The following is a 23,378-nucleotide window of genomic DNA, read 5'->3' on the forward strand; positions in this document are numbered from 1 at the left end:
TGTGAGTGATAATAACAGTAATAATAACTGTAATAATGAATATGTGGGTAATAATAACAGTAATAATGAATGTGTGAGTGATAATAACAGTAATAATAACAACTGTAATAATGAATATGTGGGTAATAATAATAGTAATAATAACTGTGATAATGAATGTGTGGGTAATAATAACAGTAATAATGACTAATAATGAATGTGAGTGATAATAACAGTAATATACCTGTAATAATGAATATGTGGCTAATAATAACAGTAATAATGAATGTGTGAGTGATAATAACGGTAATAATGAAGGTGTGGGTAATAATAAAAGTAATAATTACAGTAATAATGAATGTGTGGTTAATAAGCACAGTAATAATCACAAATAATGAATGTGTATGTAATAATAACTAATAACAGTAATGATGAGTAATAATGAATACGTGGGCAATAATTACAGTAATAATAACAATACTGATCACCGTAATGACAGTAATTACAACTAATAATTACAGTAATAATCACAGTAATAAGAGTAATAATCACAGTAATAATGATTGTGTGGGTAATAGTAAGAGTAATGATCACAGTAATAATGCATGTGTGGATTATAATAACAGTAAGAATCACAGTAATAATGATTGTGTGGGTAATAGTAAGAGTAAGAATCACAGTAATAATGATTGTGTGGGTAATAGTAAGAGTAAGAATCACACTAATAATGCATGTGTGGATAATAATAACAGTAAGAATCACAGTAATAATGATTGTGTGGGTAATAATAACAGTAAGAATCACAGTAATAATGATTGTGTGGGTAATAGTAAGAGTAATAATCACAGTAATAATGCATGTGTGGATAATAATAACAGTAATAATCACAGTAATAATGCATGTGTGGATAATAATAACAGTAAGAATCACAGTAATAATGATTGTGTGGGTAATAATAACAGTAAGAATCACAGTAATAATAATTGTGTGGGTAAGAATCACTAATAATGCATGTGTGGATAATAATAACAGTAAGAATCACAGTAATAATGATTGTGTGGGTAATAGTAAGAGTAATAATCACAGTAATAATGCATGTGTGGATAATAATAACAGTAATAATCACAGTAATAATGCATGTGTGGATAATAATAACAGTAAGAATCACAGTAATAATGATTGTGTGGGTAATAGTAAGAGTAAGAATCACACTAATAATGCATGTGTGGATAATAATAACAGTAAGAATCACAGTAATAATGATTGTGTGGGTAATAATAACAGTAAGAATCACGGTAATAATGATTGTGTGGGTAATAGTAAGAGTAAGAATCACAGTAATAATGATTGTGTGGGTAATAATAACAGTAAGAATCACAGTAATAATGATTGTGTGGGTAATAGTAAGAGTAAGAATCACAGTAATAATGATCGTGTGGGTAATAATAACAGTAAGAATCACAGTAATAATGATTGTGTGGGTAATAATAACAGTAAGAATCACAGTAATAATGATTGTGTGGGTAAGAGTAAGAATCACAGTAATAATGATTGTGTGGGTAATAATAACAGTAAGAATCACAGTAATAATGATTGTGTGGGTAAGAGTAAGAATCACAGTAATAATGATTGTGTGGGTAATAGTAAGAGTAAGAATCACAGTAATAGTAAGAGTCATAATGAATGTGAGAGTGCAGGAGTAAGACCCTACAGCAGGTGGAGGCAGTGACACTGGTGAGGAACTGATCTGGGAAATGTCATCTATAACCTGCAGGCTCGGAGAGAGCGAGTGACATTATACACACACACATGCGTGTACACATATATACACACATCCACATGCCCATATATGGCAAGGCAAGGCAAGTTTATTTATATATCAACACACACAACAGCAATACAAAGAGCTTCACATAAGAATAGAAAATGCTGATTACAACGCGAGATCCATCACCTCGGGAAGGTCTTTGCCAAGAAATATAGTAAAAACACTGCATGATTTATTAAAGTTGATATGCAAATATTAAGAGCAAAAAAGAATAAAATAGTGATTAAAAGAAAGAAAAGTTTAAAGAAATAAAATAAAAAATTAAGAGAATTTAAAATGAAATTAAAATGCATACGATAAGTAATATAAAAAGAATTAAAGAATACTGTTGCTACTACTACAAGTAATAATAATAATAATAAATAAAGTAATTAATAATAATTAAAAAACCTTTAAATATAAGTAAGTTGCTAAAATGCAGACCACAGTTGAGATGCAGTGCCACAGGAACTGAAATAATAATATCTAACCTGAGACAAATGCCTGGTCAAGCAGGGATGTTTTTAACTTTGATTTAAGAACATCTAGTGTGTTGGAGCTCTTCTAATATACTCTTCCAGCCACTTTTATTTAGGCAGGACTAACGGACTAGTTCCTAATGACCTTAGAGTTCTGCTCATAACTCTGACCATATCAGATAGATACACTGGTCCTACACCATTAAGTGGTTTGTAGACCAGTAATAATACCTTCAAGTCAACTCTGTAATAAACCAGTAGCCAGTGTAAAGACTTCAGAATGGGGGGATGTGACCTTTTCTTTGCTCCTAGTGAGAACTCTAGCAGCTGTTTGGTTGTTTTGTGGCCATTACAGTAATCAACCTGCTAAAGATAAAAGCACAGATGAGTTTCTCTAGGTCTGGTTTACTCGAAGTCTCTGATTTTGTGGATGTTCTTAAAATGATAAAATTGTCTGGGATAAGGGCTAAATAAATTCAAAATTCAAAATTGATTTATATAGCGCTTTTTACAACAGATGTTGTCACAAAGCAGCTTTACAAATGTCCAGGTCCAAGCCCCCAGTGAGCAAGACAACTCAAACATGAGTGTTGTCTGCATAGCTGTGGTATGATAGCCCAGAGTATGATAGCCCAGAGTCTTGTATGATTCGGCCGAGTAGAAGCGTGTATATGTTAAATAGGAGCGGCCCAAGAATTGAACCTTGGGGGACACAGAAATTCACTGGCACGCTTCAGAGACCTTATTTTCTGTTTCAACAAAATAATTGCTGCCTTGCAGGTATGAACTGAACCATTTTAGGACTGTTCCTGAGAGTCCAACTCACTTCTTAAGTAGGTTATGGTCTACGGTATCAAAGGCTGCACTGAGATCAAGCAGTAGTAGAACCGACGGCTTCCCTTGATCTGTGTTCAAACGTATGTCATTAATTACCTTGATTAGAGCAGTCTCAGTACTTTGAGTAGGACGAAATCCTGACTGAAATTTCTCTAGACAGCCATTTGCGGATAGGAAATCAGTAAGTGGCTTGAAATCTATTTTCTGATTTGAGGTCTGTAATTATTAAACACAGTCGCTTTCGCGTTTTTCTTCTTTAATAGGGGTTTCACCAGTACAGTTGTAACGGTGCACAAGGGCAAATCCAAACTCAGAGCCGTAGTCACGATCCAGGATCTCAACACGAGGAGATCCAGTATACCTGATGAAACAGAAAGTAAAACACGAAAACAACGAACAAGCAAACTGAAGGAAACAAGAACAACATAATAATAATAATAATAATAATAATAATAACATAATAATAACAACAACAAACATGGACTAGAACAAAGATCACAGCAGTGCGAAACAAACGATAGAGGCATGGACTCAAAGACCAGAGCGCATATATACATGTGCTAACAAGGATTCAAAGAGGCAAGTGGGACTAATGAGGGGCGCCGAAAACTACGCAACGGAAGCAAAACAAGGAAACACACAGAAAAGAAACAAGGGTGATAGAAAGGGTTGCCAAGGTGACAGGGACGCTAGGGAGGGGCCGTCCGTGACAGCGGTTATTAGTGTGTTAGGAAAAACACCCGAGAAGAGTGAGATGTTTGCTGTCTGAAGTATGTCATCTGCTGCTGAGTGAAACATTTTAAAGGTAGTATGTATGGCATCAAGGCTGCAGTTAGATGATTTAAGGTGCTTCACTGTGTCGATTAAAATGTTGTTGCACTAAATTCATCACGTTTTCATGATGACATGATGGCCCAGTCACAGGCTCATTGGTGCATAGAGACTAATAACACTATAACAATAATAGCTTGTGTGATATTGAGACTTTTCATATTAAAGAAGAATGGAAACTCATTATATCATTTAGTTGATATTAATTCAGGGGGTCAATCATCATTGTACAGTACTGACATCATTTATACTTACATTTTGCACTTTTATCTAAAGCAACTTACATTTATGACTGAGTATAACTTGAGCAATTGAGGGTTAAGGGTCTTGCTCAGGAGCCCAACAGTGGTAACTTGGCAGTGGTGGAGTTTGAACCAACAACCTTCTGATTACAAGTCAAGAACCTCAATCACTGAGCAACCACTTCCCTAATTGAGACATACTCATGTATATCACAAAGACACACACACACACACACACACACACACACACACACACACACACACACACACACACCTACACACACACACACACACACTCACACACACACACCTACACACACACACACACTCACACACACACACACACTCACACACACACACACACACACACACTCACACACACACACACACACACACACACACACACTCACACACACACACACACACACCTACACACACACACACACTCACACACACACACACACTCACACACACACACACACACACACACTCACACACACACACCTACACACACACACACACTCACACACACACACACACACACTCACACACACACACACACACACACACTCACACACACACATACGCACGCACACACGCACACACATACACACACACACACACACATACGCACGCACACACGCACACACACACACACACACACACACTCACACACACACACACTCACACGCACACACACTCACACTCACACACACACACACACTCTCACACACACACACACACACACGCACACACACACACACACACACACACACACACACACACACACACACACACACGATCACATCAGTGGGGAGAAACGCCTAATAACAGAGATGAGAACAAAACCCACAACAAAACCAATGTGACTCTGTTGCCATAGGAACCCCAGTTGCTAGAATGTAAAACTGAAAGTTACTGTCTTCAAGTCCACTTCAGATGACTGACTCTGCTTGTTAACATCACTTTAACATCACAAAAAAAAAATCACATCACAAAAAAAAAATCATACATTACAATTATAATTACAGTTGACTGTTGCAGCTACACTACAGATACTACAGGTAGTAATAGTTTTCTTCAATAGTTCAATAGTTTAATACTTCAGGCCAAGTAAACAGTAACAATGAATAGCGAGCTAAAAATCTCAACACGCACAAACACACACACCAACATACACACACACAGAGTGCACCACTTGGTTCTGAATTCAGTTTTTCAGTTCATTAATCCATTAACCTTTTTCACTAATGACCTTATGCTTGGTAGCACAGTGTGTCTTATATAAAGGTAGTGTGTGTTAAATAATGATAGTGTGTGTTATATAATAATAGTAAATGTTACAAATGTGTTGTTGACTTGTTGTACATGTGTTGTTGGTTGTTGTGTATGTGTTGTTGACGTGTAGTAAATGTTTATTTGTTAATGTGTTGTTGAAGTGTAGTGAATGAGTTGTTTATTTGTTAAAGTGCTGTTGACAGTGAATGTGGTTGTTTATTTGTTATGTGTTGTTGACATGTACTGTATGTGTTGTTGATGTGGAGTAAATGTATTGTTTATTTGTTAATGTGTTGTTGATGTATAATGTATGTGTTGTTGATGTGCAGTGAATGTGTTTATTTATTGTTGTGTTGTTAACTTGTAGTGAATGATGTTTATTTGTTGTTAATGTGTTGTTGACATGTAGTGTAGTAAATTTGCTGTTTATTTGTTGTTGTGTTGATGATGTATAATGTGTGTGTTGTTGATCTGTAGTGAATTTGTTGTTTATTTGTTGTATTGTTGACGTGTAGTGACCGTGGTGGTCTATTTGTTGTATGTTATTGATGTTTTGTCTCTAATGTTTTCTCGCCCTTCAGTTCCGTGTGTCCACGGCTCCATTCCACCGTGTGGAGTTTGCTGATTTCTGGTTGGCTGATCAGCTGAACTCTCTGGTGTTTGTGTTGATGGATCTGGAGTATCTGGTGTGTTACTACAGCATGGAGCTGCAGTGGGGGGAGGTGGATGGCCTACTGCCCCACACAGAAGGTAACTGATTCACCTCTCTGACCCCGCCCCTAGCATGTAATAACCCCACCCACAGCACATTAATGGCCCACAGCTCTGACCCCGCCCCTAGCATGTAATAACCCCACCCACAGCACATTAATGACCCACAGCTCTGACCCCGCCCCTAGCATGTAATAACCCCACCCACAGCACATTAATGGCCCACAGCTCTGACCCCGCCCCTAGCATGTAATAACCCCACCCACAGCACATTAATGGCCCACAGCTCTGACCCCGCCCCTAGCATGTAATAACCCCACCCACAGCACATTAATGGCCCACAGCTCTGACCCCGCCCCTAGCATGTAATAACCCCACCCACAGCACATTAATGACCCACAGCTCTGACCCCGCCCCTAGCATGTAATAACCCCACCCACAGCACATTAATGACCCACAGCTCTGACCCCGCCCCTAGCATGTAATAACCCCACCCACAGCACATTAATGACCCACAGCTCTGACCCCGCCCACAGTACATAATATCCCCACCCACAGCACATTAATGGCCCACAGCTCTGACCCCGCCCCTAGCATGTAATAACCCCACCCACAGCACATTAATGACCCACAGCTCTGACCCCGCCCCTAGCATGTAATAACCCCACCCACAGCACATTAATGACCCACAGCTCTGACCCCGCCCCTAGCATGTAATAACCCCACCCACAGCACATTAATGGCCCACAGCTCTGACCCCGCCCCTAGCATGTAATAACCCCACCCACAGCACATTAATGACCCACAGCTCTGACCCCGCCCCTAGCATGTAATAACCCCACCCACAGCACATTAATGGCCCACAGCTCTGACCCCGCCCCTAGCATGTAATAACCCCACCCACAGCACATTAATGACCCACAGCTCTGACCCCGCCCACAGTACATAATATCCCCACCCACAGCACATTAATGACCCACAGCTCTGACCCCGCCCACAGTACATAATAACCCCACCCACAGCACATTAATGACCCACAGCTCTGACCCCGCCCCTAGCATGTAATAACCCCACCCACAGCACATTAATGACCCACAGCTCTGACCCCGCCCACAGTACATAATAACCCCACCCACAGCACATTAATGACCCACAGCTCTGACCCCGCCCACAGTACATAATATCCCCACCCACAGCACATTAATGACCCACAGCTCTGACCCCGCCCCTAGCATGTAATAACCCCACCCACAGCACATTAATGACCCACAGCTCTGACCCCGCCCACAGTACATAATAACCCCACCCACAGCACATTAATGGCCCACAGCTCTGACCCCGCCCACAGTACATAATATCCCCACCCACATAATGCATATTACTGACACTAACCTTGCCCACAGCACATTACCAGTTCTAACCTCTAAATCTTCTTTCTCAATCTTCCACACACACCTTCTCTCTCTCTGTCTCTCTCTCTCACACTCACACACACACACACACACACACACCTAAATCACCATAATAAATGTGGATGTCATGTGGAATGTGGATATTACATGTGGACAATAAATGTGGATGTTATTTAAATACACTTTTTTAAAAGCATAGTTGGCTGAGCAGCCTAACATACAAACTGACGAGGCGGGTTGTGCTGGTCGGGTCCAGACTGACGAGGCAGGTTGTGCTAGTCGGGTCCAGACTGACGAGGCAGGTTGTGCTGGTCGGGTCCAGACTGACAATGGGATTTGTGCTACAGGTGATGGGAAGTGCCAAAGCTACTCCTATGGGCTGCGTGCCATCATCCACTGTCTGCCTGCCTGGTTCCGATTCATCCAGTGTCTGAGACGTTACCGTGACACCAAGAGAGCGTTCCCACACCTGGTGAATGCTGGGAAATATTCCACCACCTTCTTTGTGGTAGCGTTCGCAGCCCTCTACAGTACACACAAAAGTAAGAAACACTCACATCTACCAACACACACTGGTGTACTAACACACCTCACTCATGTCTACCAAACACCTCACACTGGTGTACCAGCACACCTCACACAGGTCTCACACACCTTATACTAGTCTAAAAATCATTTCAGACAGTGAATCCCTGTTTTGTTAGTGATGTTGAAGGCAGAGCAGATCTTTTAACAGCAGTGAGGGAAAAGTGACCCAAGTAGCATCTGATAACCTGCAGGTGAAAGGGACAGACATCCTGTCATACTCTTCATCCTTCTGCTTGTTTCTCTCCCCTGTCTATCTCTCTATCTGTGTCTCTCTTTTCTGTCTCTCCATTTTTCCTGTCTTTTTCCTTCTCCTCTCTTTCTCTCTCCCTTCAGTAGTTCACTCTTTTAACTCATGTTGCCTCACAAATGGAACTTCAGAGAATATCGATCGTTTCAGAATACTCACTAATCTGCTTGATCCAATTTATTATTTATATGCTTAGTGCTGGCTGGTCATTTATTTATTTCCTTTAAATGTCAACATTTTAAATTTAAGCTATTGCTAAATGTTATTCATCTAATCTTTATATATATATAATATATCAATCATTCCTGCTGCAGTGTGAGTGATATTTTATGCATTGTGTTACTGTCCGTGTAGAGGTAAAATACAGGACACCCTAAATTACATATAGTGCAGTTAGATATAGTGGAATGATGGAGAGAGAAAGAGCTCATTGGTTTGGACAGGAAGCATAATATCACTAAACCCATGCACACTCCTCTTTTACTGAACCCCATCTGTATTTAGAGTGACCTTTTGTGGAGGTAGTAAGGAAATGCTTTGTTTCAGAGATGAGTAACCCTATAACCCTAAGACTAACGCTAATGCTAACTCTAACCCTAACAATAATGCTAATGTTAACACTAACACTAATGTGAATGCTAATACTAACACTATCGCTGTTAATACTAACACTAATGCTAACACTAACGTGAATGCTAATACTAACACTATCGCTGTTAACACTAACACTAATGCTAACACTAATGTGAATGCTAATACTAACACTATCGCTGTTAACACTAATGCTAATGCTAACAGTAATTTTCACCCTTACCTTACTAATTAACATACATACACACTCCAACACTGTCCACGTTTCCCCCTGTACCCCTGGGGTCTTGCTCCATAGACAGAGAGGAGGGACTGTGAGGTTTGAGCACAGTAAGGTGCCCTCAGAAGACACGAGTGTCTCCTGTTACACGAGAGTGTCCCCTGATACACGAGAGTCTCTCCTGATACTCGAGTGTCTCCTGATACTCGAGTGTCTCCTGATACACGAGAGTCTCTCCTGATACACTAGTGTCCCCTGTTACATGAGTGTCTCCTGATACACGAGAGTCTCTCCTGATACACGGGTGTCTCCTGATACACGAGTGTCTCCTGATACACGAGTGTCCCCTGATACACGAGAGTCTCTCCTGATACACGGGTGTCTCTCCTGATACACTAGTGTCCCCTGTTACATGAGTGTCTCCTGATACACGAGAGTCTCTCCTGATACACGGGTGTCTCTCCTGATACACTAGTGTCCCCTGTTACATGAGTGTCTCCTGCTACATGAGTGTCTCCTGATACACGAATGTCTCCTGATATACAAGAGTCTCCTGATACACTAGTTTCTCCTATTTGCAGGTAGTGTATCTACTTCTAACAGCCTGTTCATGATAAAAACAAGTATTCTGACATAGTGATTAGCTGTATAATTCTTTATATAGTTATTTAATATCAGTTTATACATGGAAACTAAACCCACACCCAACATTTAAGTGAAAGTAACTGTAGTAGCTGTGTTTAAAAAGGAGAGATAGGATTAGTGTTCAGATAAACAGGAGGGTTAGGGTTAGGGCCCAGATAAACAGGAGAGTTTGGGTTAGGGCCCAGATAAACAGGAGGGTTTGGGTTAGGGCCCAGATAAACAGGAGGGTTAGGGTTAGGGCACAGATAAACAGGAGAGTTTGGGTTAGGGCCCAGATAAACAGGAGGGTTAGGGTTAGGGCTCAGACAAACAGGAAGGTTAGGGTTAGGGCCCAGATAAACAGGAGAGTTTGGGTTATGGCCCAGATAAACAGGAGGGTTAGGGTTAGGGCCCAGATAAACAGGAGAGTTTGGGTTAGTGCCCAGATAAACAGGAGGGTTAGGGTTAGGGTGCAGATAAACAGGAGGGTTAGGGTTAGGGCCCAGATAAACAGGAGGGTTAGGGTTAGGGTTAGGGTGCAGATAAACAGGAGGGTTAGGGTTAGGGCCCAGATAAACAGGAGGGTTAGGGTTAGGGCCCAGATAAACAGGAGGGTTAGGGTTAGGGCACAGATAAACAGGAGAGTTTGGGTTAGGGCCCAGATAAGCAGGAGGGTTAGGGCCCAGATAAACAGAAGGGTTAGGGTTAGGGCCCAGATAAACAGGAGGGTTTGGGTTAGGGCCCAGATAAACAGGAGAGTTTGGGTTAGGGCCCAGATAAACAGGAGGGTTAGGGTTAGGGCCCAGATAAACAGGAGAGTTTGGGTTAGGGCCCAGATAAACAGGAGGGTTAGGGTTAGGGTTAGGGTGCAGATAAACAGGAGGGTTAGGGTTAGGGCCCAGATAAACAGGAGGGTTAGGGTTAGGGCCCAGATAAACAGGAGGGTTAGGGTTAGGGCCCAGATAAACAGGAGGGTTAGGGTTAGGGTTAGGGTGCAGATAAACAGGAGGGTTAGGGTTAGGGCCCAGATAAACAGGAGGGTTAGGGTTAGGGTTAGGGTGCAGATAAACAGGAGGGTTAGGGTTAGGGCCCAGATAAACAGGAGGGTTAGGGTTAGGGCCCAGATAAACAGGAGGGTTAGGGTTAGGGCACAGATAAACAGGAGAGTTTGGGTTAGGGCCCAGATAAACAGGAGGGTTAGGGCCCAGATAAACAGAAGGGTTAGGGTTAGGGCCCAGATAAACAGGAGGGTTTGGGTTAGGGCCCAGATAAACAGGAGAGTTTGGGTTAGGGCCCGGGCCCAGATAAACAGGAGAGTTTGGGTTAGGGCCCAGATAAACAGGAGAGTTTGGGTTAGGGCCCAGATAAACAGGAGGGTTAGGGTTAGGGCACAGATAAACAGGAGAGTTTGGGTTAGGGCCCAGATAAACAGGAGGGTTAGGGTTAGGGCCCAGACAAACAGGAAGGTTAGGGTTAGGGCCCAGATAAACAGGAGAGTTTGGGTTAGGGCCCAGATAAACAGGAGGGTTAGGGTTAGGGCCCAGATAAACAGGAGGGTTAGGGTTAGGGTTAGGGTGCAGATAAACAGGAGGGTTAGGGTTAGGGCCCAGATCAGCAGGAGAGTTTGGGTTAGGGCCCAGATAAACAGGAGGGTTGGGTTAGGGCCCAGATAAACAGGAGGGTTAAGGTTAGGGCCCAGATAAACAGGAGGGTTAAGGTTAGGGCCCAGATAAACAGGAGGGTTTGGGTTAAGGCCCAGATAAACAGGAGGGTTAGGGTTAGGGCACAGATAAACAGGAGAGTTTGGGTTAGGGCCCAGATAAACAGGAGGGTTAGGGTTAGGGCCCAGACAAACAGGAAGGTTAGGGTTAGGGCCCAGATAAACAGGAGAGTTTGGGTTAGGGCCCAGATAAACAGGAGGGTTAGGGTTAGGGCCCAGATAAACAGGAGGGTTAGGGTTAGGGTTAGGGTGCAGATAAACAGGAGGGTTAGGGTTAGGGCCCAGATCAGCAGGAGAGTTTGGGTTAGGGCCCAGATAAACAGGAGGGTTGGGTTAGGGCCCAGATAAACAGGAGGGTTTGGGTTAAGGCCCAGATAAACAGGAAGGTTTGGGTTAGGGCCCAGATAAACAGGAGGGTTAAGGTTAGGGCCCAGATAAACAGGAGGGTTTGGGTTAGGGCCCAGATAAACAGGAGGGTTAGGGTTAGGGCCCAGATAAACAGGAGGGTTTGGGTTAGGGCCCAGATAAACAGGAGGGTTAAGGTTAGGGCCCAGATAAACAGGAGGGTTTGGGTTAAGGCCCAGATAAACAGGAGGGTTTGGGTTAGGGCCCAGATAAACAGGAGGGTTAAGGTTAGGGCCCAGATAAACAGGAGGGTTTGGGTTAGGGCCCAGATAAACAGGAGGGTTAGGGTTAGGGCCCAGATAAACAGGAGGGTTTGGGTTAGGGCCCAGATAAACAGGAGGGTTAGGGTTAGGGCACAGATAAACAGGAGGGTTAGGGTTAGGGCCCAGATAAAAGGGGAGATGATGTAGCTGGAGCTGTTGTTGCCAGCCTGCAGGGAGTTGGTGTGTGATGATTCTCCAGACTGGACCAGTGTGAGCTCAGGGGAGATTTAGCGCTCATAGATGTAGTGCCACCTGACCTGGTCATTTCACACACCTGACCAGTGTGACGGGGCACCAAGCCTGCATCTCCTCACCTCACCTCCGGTGTTCCACATGCTCGGATGTCCCATGCTCATTCATCATTAGGTTTCCTCCACAGCGAGCACTTTTACGGGTGTCAGGTTCTGCTCACCCTGATTAACCTCTGCTGAGTATTGATTCCCTCCATCCCGCGGACCACACTAGCATCCTGATCTCCTATAGTTTCCTGGTGGAACTGAGTAGGATTGTCTCCATAGCGGATGTCTGCAGCATTAATACAGGCTAAGGGACTGTGTGTGTGTGTGTGTGTGTGTGTGTGTGTGGTCAGCCTGCTCTGAGATCTGTTCTGTCTCAGGCATCAGTAAATCACATTACACTGGCATATTATTGTGGTGCAGGGCGTGACCCAAATCAAGGTAAAATGGTGCTGAGTGATCAATCTTAAAGAGAAGATTCAACGTGCAGTTATAAATGTCATAAATGTCTCACAGTAAAAGCCTTTTCCGCAAGCACAGTGTTTCCCACACCAGCACCACAAACAGAGGAGGAGCAGCAGAGAATACCTGTGTTAATGCCTCTGTTAATGCTTGTGCTAAAGCCTGTGCTAATGACTGTGTTAATGCCTGTGCTATTGACTGTGATAATGCCCGTGTTAATGACCATGTTAATGTATGTGATAATGCCTGTATCAATACCTGTGTTAATGCCTGTGTTAATGCTTGTGCTGATGCCTGTGTTAATGCCTGTGATAATGCTTATTCTAATGCCTGTGTTAATACCTGTGATAATGCTTTGTTGTCCTTATTAACATCCAGCTACAGCAATGCAGCTACTCCTTTTAAAAGCAGAACTGTTCTTTATTGAAAGCCAATGTAATCTGATATATAAGAATTGCAGAGACAGTGTGATGTTGTAGTGTGAGCAGCATGGAGTCATGGTTGGTGTTGGGTTATTATCCCACCTGTAGTGCCAGATCTGTGTGTGTGTGTGTGTGTGTGTGTGTGTGTGTGTGTGTGTGTGTGTGTGTGTGAGATACACATATCTGGTTTTGGGTTATTACCCCACCTGTAGTGCCCGCTTTGTGTATGTGGGACTCAGGGCTACAGTGCAGCTGTGTGTGTGGCAGAAAACAGCACACAAATGAATATGACATACACACACACATACACATATACATACATACATACACACACAAATACATGCATACATACATACATACACACACATACACATACACACATACATACATACACACACAAATACATGCATGCATACATACATACATACATACAAACACACATACATACATACATACACACACATACATACATACATACACACATACATACATACACAAATACACATACATACACACACATACATACATACAAACACATACATACACTTACATACATACATACACACACTCACACACACACAAATATACACATACATACACACACACACACACACATACATACACACACATACATACATACATATACACATACATACATGCACATACACACATATGCATACATGCATACACAAATACATACATACATACATGCATACATACACATACACATACATAGATACATACATACATAAAAGCATGCTTATATAACCCATGCACACATAGCACATGCATACAGTACATAGAACAAGTGTACGCAAGCTTACATGCATTTGTAGAAAATATATATAGCGCCTATGTCCAGTGTGCAGATGTCCCGTGTCCAGGCCTGTGTCCAGTGTGCAGATGTCCCGTGTCCAGGCCTGTGTCCAGTGTGCAGATGTCCCGTGTCCAGGCCTGTGTCCAGTGTGCAGATGTCTAGTGTCCAGGCCTGTGTCCAGTGTGTAGATATCTAGTGTCCAGGCCTGTGTCCAGTGCTGTTATTCTGTAGCTTTGCATGTGTACTATATAATATAAAATGCTGAACTTTGTCCAGGTGTGTCACAGATGATAAATAGTCGCCCTCTAGTGGATGCAGCAGGAAAATATCAGTTATATTAATACCATTTAAATGAGCAATGAGTCATTTTCCCAATGATTTTTCTTCACATTATTAAACACCTATTACACTGACACCTAGTGGCGGGCGCATAAACTGCTTCATTTCAGAACTACAAACCAATTTTATTTTTCTTCTTTCGTGAGCTAAACCTAAGACAAAAATGTAAAAATAATAATCTCTTTCATGATCATGGATCAGATTTTCTTAGTCAGGCAAACCCACTGCCTCCCAATAATGTACTTGTGATGAAACTTTCTGAACACAGGTGCAATGTCTAGGCATTCAAATGTATACAGGAGTTCTTAAAGATTTTAAATCTCTCTCTCTCTCTGTTTGTCTCTCTCTCTCTCTCTCTCTCTGACTCTCTCTCTCTCTCTCTCTGTCTATCTCTCTCTCTCTCTCTCTCTGACTGTCTCTCTCTCTCTCTCTCTCTCTCTCTCTCTCTCTCTCTCTCTCTCTCTCTCTCTCACAGAACAGAACTATGTTGATGCAGAGGCGTTCTTCATCTTGCTGGTCATCTTCTCCACTATCAATTCTCTCTACACTCTGATCTGGGATCTGAAGATGGACTGGGGCTTGTTTGACCGTAATGCCGGGGAACACACCTTCCTCCGCGAGGAGATTGTCTACCCACAGAAAGTAAGACACCCCCCACTGAGCTTACAGGCCTACACTAGTCCCTCGCTCAAGCAGAAGTAGCCATACTCTGGTAAAAATAGTAATATTATATTACTAATCCCAATAAAAAGTTGAAGTGTGGGGTCTGTTTTAAACTATAGAAGTACACGATCTCAGACATGTGTATGTGACTGTGGCAGCACAGAGGGAGTGTGAGGCGATGCTGAAATAAAGTGATCCTTATTCTCCACCCCTAAACGGCTGCGAAACAAAACGGGCGTTGAGCTCCAAGGCCAGCCAATGGGCAGCACTCACAGCGGGAACCTGTGGGCTTAAATAATGAGAGAAGGGAACGAGGAACAGGTGCATCAGGTTAGTAGGCGGGTGGTGTCCCTCCTGCTGGGTGTACGGCCTACCGGGACAGCGTAATGTAAAAGTACTTTAAAAGTCTCTAAATACATTTCCGAGTGATTTGAGCATTCGTTACATGATATAGTGCATAAATAAAGCTTTATACTAGAACTGTAATCATACAAATGACAAGAGTTTGAATTGTTTTATTGTACAGCAAAAAGATGATGTGTAACCAGAGCAACAACTGAATTAATTAACTGAAGCGTGTTGTCACGTCGGCCAAATCCCAAGCACACTAAAACACCCAACATGCTGTTTGTCACCCGGCTAACAACTCAACCAGTCATACACATTCCTTCAGAAACTCATCAGCGGAACGTTGACATCACCTGTTTCTCTAAATTCGACTGTATTTAAACCTGCCTAGAGCTTCCCAGTATTGTGAAATATTGCCACTAGTATCTACTGCGCATACCGAGTGTTCTTCCCTTGATTTCTCTCCTGTGTATCGTTTTTGTTTCTGATTTTTGCCTGCCCCTTTTTGGAATAGTTTGCCTGGTTTGCTCTCTGGTTTTTTGACTCGGACTGTTTACCTTAATGACTTAGATTACCCCTGTCTTTGATTTCCTGGTTTTGACCCTGGCTTGTTCACCCACCACAATCTTGGAATACAATAAATCCATCGCTCTACATCCGCGAGTGTCTGACCTTGCTTGGCTCGTCACACGTGGATGTACTGGACTAGAAAGTTACATTCTAATAAAAAACAATGAATTTCATGTTCAGTTATAAAGAACCACAACATTTCTAAAAAACTTATTTCTGGGTTCACATCCATTTGGATTTGGATTGGCTAACAGTTTGGCACTTGAAAAGGTGCCTGAACAGAACTTGGCTGATCTCTTATTTATTTATTTATTTAAAATAATAAAGAAAATTTAGAGTAACAATCTTGGTTTTAGAAAGTACAGATTTTTCAAATGAAATCATGAAATGTAGTGAATAGTAGTAAAAGAACCTCTGCAGGAACATGCACACACACTCACCCCACAGAAACATACACACACACAGACACACTCATCCCACAGAAACAACCACACACACACTCACCCCACAGAAACATCCACACACACTCTCACTACACAGAAGCATCCACACACACAGACACACTCACCCCACAGAAACAACCACACAGATACACTCACCCCATAGAAACATTCACACAGACACACACATCCTACAGAAACAGCCACACAGACACACACATCCTAGGAGTGTATCACACAGACACACTCCTGCCCCAGAAATACTATTACACAAACACACACATCCCTATAAACACTACCACACAGACACACACACTTACAAACACTACCACACAGTCCCCATGAAAACACACAACCCACAGACCACACAGATACACTCACCCCACAGAAACCCTTATCACACATATACACTTGCCCAACAAAATCACTATAAATAAAGTCACCTTAAGCATTGACTTAAGTCAGTATCAGATTGTCAATTGTGAATGTTAATAATAACAGCAGTAATAATAATGTAGTGCTGTAATTTCCTTTCTGCTATGCAGGCTTATTACTACTGCGCTATAGTGGAGGACGTGATTTTGCGTTTCGCCTGGACCCTGCAAATCGCCTTGACAACCATGACAGATATTCATGATGTGGCTGACATCCTGACCACAATACTGGCACCACTGGAGGTCTTCAGGTACATATCATCCTACGTGCACCGCACACACACTACACACGCATCGCACACGCACTACACACCGCATACACACATCACACATGAATCGCCTATGCATTGCACATGCATCCCACATGCATCCCACACACATAGCACACGCATTGCACACGTCACACACATCACACATGCATTGCATACACATCACACATTAATTGCACACGAATCCCACACACATAGTGCACGCATATCACACACGTCTCTCACACACATCACACATGAATCGTACATGCATTGTACATGCATTGCACACATATCACTCACAAATCGTACATGCATCACAAACACATAGCTCATGCTTAGCACACACATCACACAAACACATGTAAAGCAAGCCGTGATCCTCACAAAAGATAAAGAAACAAAATTCATAAATTAGGGCTTTCTGTTGTATGTTTCATGGTGTCAGAAGTGACCTGTCAGAAAAAAACTGTCAGAATGGAAAAGGTTTCTTCACATAGGAGGTGTAACAACTGCTATATCGGCCTCTGTAACAGCTGCAGTGACAGCTACTGTAATGTCCACTGTATGGTTTCAGTGACAATGACCCTATCCTTGTGTTACTGCTCTATCCTCGTGTTACTGCTCTATCCTCGTATTACTGCCCTATCCTTGTGTTACTGCTCTATCCTCGTGTTACTGCCCTATCCTCGTGTTACTGCCCTATCCTCGTGTTACTGCTCTATCCTCGTGTTACTGCCCTATCCTCGTGTTAGTGCTCTATCCTCGTGTTACTGCTCTATCCTCGTATTACTGCCCTATCCTCGTGTTACTGCTCTATCCTCGTGTTACTGCTCTATCCTCGTATTACTGCCCTATCCTTGTGTTACTGCTCTATCCTCGTGTTACAGCTCTATCCTCGTATTACTGCCCTATCCTCATGTTACTGCTCTATCCTCGTATTACTGCCCTATCCTTGTGTTACTGCTCTATCCTTGTGTTACTGCTCTATCCTCGTATTACTGCTCTATCCTCGTGTTAGTGCTCTATCCTCGTGTTACTGCCCTATCCTCGTGTTACTGCTCTATCCTCGTGTTACTGCCCTATCCTCGTGTTAGTGCTCTATCCTCGTGTTACTGCCCTATCCTCGTGTTACTGCCCTATCCTCGTGTTACTGCTCTATCCTCGTGTTACTGCCCTATCCTAGTTTATCTATTGGCCCATATGTCTAGTACCTCAAAGGGCCTAACATAACAAAGTTGCCAAAACACAGACCGTGATAGTGTTTTAAGCAAGTTTTTGCTTCGTATTTTATCACAATCTAAAATAAATAACAAATGAAACACAATCCAAGATGTCCGGGGTATACTTCAGGGTTTATGCCAACATAACACACAAAACTGCCTAAGATTCACCCAAAATAAAACTACCTTCCCTGAAAATAAAGGAAAACACAATGCTTCTGACCTACCTCCCTAATCAGGCATATCAACAAGAGACAAACAAGAACAAAAGCAAATGGCACCAACCCTTAATTCCAAAACAATAAAACAAATTCAAATATATACGTACACAATGATTCTGAAGGTAACCTGTGAATCCGATTCCCTGGTTATGAGGATCTAAGCAACCGCTATCAATACGCACTCAGCAGGTCCGCTTAGGAACCAATACAGATACGATATCTGCTGTTAACAGGAATATCCCAAAACCGGAATATCCCAAAACAATCAGATACTAGCTCACAAGGTCCTGTGTACAAAAAGCAGAGCTGATCTGTTACCTGAGTTGTTACTGTAATGACCACTGTAACTATTTCAGTGTCAGTCGCTGTAACGGCCTCTGTAACAGACACAGTGCCAATTGCTGTAATGAACTCTATAACAGCCGCATTGTCAGTCGCTGTAGCGTCCGCTGTAACAGCCTCTGTAACAGCCGCAATGTGTCACTGTAATGTCCTCAGTAACAGCTGCAGTCTCAGTTGCTGTAATGTCCTCTGTAACAATAGCAGTGTCAGTCACTGTAATGGTTGCGTCTCCCACAGGCGCTTCGTGTGGAATTTCTTCCGTCTGGAGAACGAGCACCTGAATAACTGCGGTGAGTTTCGGGCAGTACGTGACATCTCTGTGGCGCCTCTGAATGCGGATGACCAGACGCTGCTGGAGCAGATGATGGACCAGGAGGACGGAGTGCGTCACCGCCAGGGCAAAAAACAATGGAAGAGGAGCTACAGCCTGTCCCTGCGGCGCCCCCTACTGTCCACCCAGTACGAACACACACCATAATACACACTAAACCACACACTGCATTTGACACAAACAGGTACAAACACGTTTAGTTGTTACCACTCTATTTGGAATGTAGTAGGAGGCCCTGCCCTGATGTCAGGTAGTATGTGATAGACTCTACTGTATTTTGATTGATTACTGAATAATTGAATAATTGATTCCTGTACTCCTCTGCGTGTGCGTGGCAGGTCCAAGAAGGACACCAAGGTGCTGATTGAGGACACAGATGACGAAGCCTTCAGTTAAACCCAGAGAAGGCACCTCACCTCTGACCTCTGACCTCCACACACAACATCACAGAGCTGCCTCGGCCTCAACACACACACACACACATATATCTCCACAATGTGTACACATATATACATTCACCACAGTCTGAGAACAAAGTAGGAGTAATCAAGCACAATCAGCACTGAGAGAAAAAACATTAACAGTAAATACACACATTAATACACATCAGTACAAAACAAAACACTAACAGTAAATACACACATTAATAAATACACATCAATACCAAACACTAACAGTAAATACACACATTAATAAATACACATCAATACCAAACACTAACAGTAAATACACACACTAATACATGCCAGTACAAAACAGTAACAGTAAATACACACAGTAATACACAATAAAAAAACACTAACAGTATATACAAACACTAATATACATCATTACAAAACACTAACAGTAAACACACAGTAATACACATCAGTACAAAACACTAACAGTAAATACACACACTAATACACATCAATACAAAACACTAACAGTAAATACACACATTAACACTCATGTGAAACACCCACAACACAATTTTTATTAGGTTTTTTTTAATTAAAATGATTAGTTTTAATAGATTTTTTAAATTTAATTTGTCAATAGCAAGACTGTTTTATTTGTATATTGGTTTAATTTGTAATTTTTTTATTAACAGATACACATATGACTGTTTACAATCATAACAACCAAAATCTGCAGGGAGAAGCGTCATGCTATCAGAGTATCAAAAGACTAACAAACTCTGATAATGATAACACATGGAGCTGGACATCAGCACTGGACTAAGACCACAGCTCATCTGAGGGAACGGTCCCTAGCTTACAGCCTGTTGGTCTTTTCTATTCCTTTTGTGATTTCTTTGGTTTTAACGTAATCAGTGAACAAGCCTCTGAGTACTGAGCAGGAAAAGTGTGAAAAATAGCACCCCCTGCAGGTGGGATGGGAGCTCTGCATCACAGCTAATCAGCAGAGTGGCTTTTAGCGTCATTTCCGGTTCTACATTGTTTTGACTTAATAGATGTCATATTTTTGTCATGATTTAAGAGTGTGTTTATTGTTCTCAATTCCCAGAAGCATCTGGAGTGTCTAGTAAGGTCTTATTTCCAGAAGCATCTGGTGTTAAACATATGCTGTTTTGCTTTCTTGAAGAGCTGAACCTCCACTCTCCACTGTTGGTGGACATAATGCCTGTTCTGGTACAGCCAACCACAAGAGACAAAACACACGCGCTTTAGCATAGAACTGCAGCTAAGCTGAGAAATGCTGGATTATTTAGTTCCTGTTAAGTTTTAAAGTGTTGCTGTTATACTGAACAACTAAGGCACAAACCCTTTGGAGGACACTCTTTCCATCATCAGAACAGCAGTGATGTTTTCACTGTTTCTCTGAACTACTGTTCCTGTCTCTGAATGGTTAAAAACCAACCAATCAGAAGAGCAAATCCAGAACCCCACCTCCACACCCACCATGATCTAACCCCCGAGCCACCTGCAGACCATGTGACGACCTGCACTGCCCAAGCACATGCAGAATGCCTCTCGCCTTTTAACATTTGATAGATGATAGATTTCTTTCTTGGTGCAGTGGCCAACGCGTTATATCCCGCCATCAGACAAACAGAGGCCAAGACAGAGTAGGCGGTCTGGAATGTTGACAGGGCAGCTGTGTCTGCCCATGGTTCTGGAAGATGCACTTGTGAAAACTAAAACTAAAATTTCCTCTAGTGTCATTAAGGTGAGATGACAGGGATATTTTTGAGAGTCACTGCTTTCTGCGTGCGTGCGCGCACACACACACACACATACACACACACACACACACACACACACAAAAGTAAACTGCCACACTCTTCCACACTAGTTTGTCAGGTCTTCTCTCAGCTTTCTGTCAGAAAGCACCTGCTGTTTTAGACTGTAAGTGCTGCCATATTTATCACAGTTCTGTCGTAATGATTCGTTGTTTATCGTTTATCTGAGGATAACACATGCCATGACTTTGTGTAGCTTTGTGCTTTTTGCTTGATTTTGTTTGTTTTATTGTTTTTTTTTAATGAATTTTGTAAATGTTTGCAAGCACAATCTATTGGCTATAAATGTTGAGTTTGTAAATGGTGAGTGTGCAAATGTGTGTGTAAATGGTGAGCGTGTAAGTGGTGAACGTGTAAATGGTAAGCGTGTAAGTGGTGAGCGTGTAAATGGTGAGCATGTAAGTTCACATTCTTCAGTAGACCACTAAAGCCACTCTGCATTTTTTCTTCTCTTTCCTTTTTTTTTTTTTTTTTCTGAACATGCAGCAGTGGAAGGACAATATGTTGATACTGTCCTCACTGTGCAGTAACTAGTGTTCCTTTAATTAGTATCTGCTACCACAATGTGCACATGTCCAACTGCGTTGTGATACAACAGCACCTGCTGTCCCAGATCCAATGACCACATTCTCTCCCAAACTTCCCACATTAAATTCCCCTCTGCTTCATGCTAATGTAGCCACCAGAGGTTCTTTACTACCAGAACTAAACTGTTGTTTTGGTCCATTTTGGAGAAATAGAGGTCAGTGCCCACTACTGCCCCTAGATTTTCTGTCTCACATGAACACACACACACACACACACACACGCACGCACGCACGCACGCACTCACACGCACGCACGCACACACACACACACACACACACACTCACACACACACACACACACTCACACCACACACACACACACACACACACACTCACACACACTCACACACACACACACACACACACACACACACACACACACACACACACACACACACACACAGGGCTCTGAGCTCCACTTTGTTCCTTTGCCAGTCTTGCCTGCATGCTACTTTGATGTTTCACTGTAAATACTTTAATTTATTTTTCATCATGTGTATAGGAATGCTGCTTAATTTATTGTACTAATTATTTATGACTTGATAGTTTTTTTGTTTTATTTGTTTTGTTTTGGGGTATTTTTTGCTTTAAACAAGCAGTATTATGGTTAACGAGGGGCATTTTTTGATGGTTCACAATCCTGTCTTATGTGTAACTGTTGTCAAGCTGTGTATCAGAATAGGACAGTGCTCTTGTGACTGTGGAATGTGATTGATCTTCTCGTGGTGTTGCTTTTCGATCATTCAGGGCTCTACCTCTTCAGCCATCGTGGCCACGCGCCTCATCAGGATGGGGATTGGGTGCTGACGCACATGAGAATTAGAATTAGAGATATTCGCTCACCACGAGTGTCCAGTCTGAACCATGTTGGGTTCAGTGAGGAGGGGCGCCTTCTCACTGGAGGGTGATTTGTACATTCATTTTCTTACATCTTCAAATACCTAAATATTAATGGACCCTAGGCCCTGACATTGTGGGGTTTTTTCCATTGGGGGTTGTCGGTTTGTCTGCTTGCTAATGCCATGATGTTAAGTGCTTGATATCTCTGCATCTTTCCTATCTTTGATCTTGATGTTGTATCCTTTCTTAAATTAAAGACTGTGACAATGTATGTAGTTCATAGACAGAGATACTTTTAATAACTGAGGACTGAATTAGAAAACAGTAGGTAAAAGCTTAGCTTAGTTCTGTGTTTGACATAAAGAGATGAAGACTC

General features: G+C 42.3%; 1 protein-coding gene across 1 annotated transcript in view; it reads left to right on the forward strand.

Annotated features, from left to right (window-relative positions):
* Positions 1–22,423, forward strand: part of xpr1a (xenotropic and polytropic retrovirus receptor 1a) — an 81,034-nt gene extending 58,611 nt beyond the window's left edge. Inside the window, exons 10-15 of the mRNA XM_035522193.1 lie at positions 6,035–6,203; positions 7,924–8,118; positions 14,986–15,152; positions 17,077–17,216; positions 19,237–19,458; positions 19,669–22,423. Coding sequence (XP_035378086.1) covers positions 6,035–6,203; positions 7,924–8,118; positions 14,986–15,152; positions 17,077–17,216; positions 19,237–19,458; positions 19,669–19,726 — 951 coding nt within the window. The 3' untranslated portion in view covers positions 19,727–22,423. The remainder of the gene's footprint in view (positions 1–6,034; positions 6,204–7,923; positions 8,119–14,985; positions 15,153–17,076; positions 17,217–19,236; positions 19,459–19,668) is intronic.
* The last annotated feature ends 955 nt before the right edge of the window (positions 22,424–23,378 follow it).

This window comes from Electrophorus electricus, chromosome 23, assembly GCF_013358815.1.
Source record: "Electrophorus electricus isolate fEleEle1 chromosome 23, fEleEle1.pri, whole genome shotgun sequence".
Taxonomy (NCBI): domain Eukaryota; kingdom Metazoa; phylum Chordata; class Actinopteri; order Gymnotiformes; family Gymnotidae; genus Electrophorus; species Electrophorus electricus.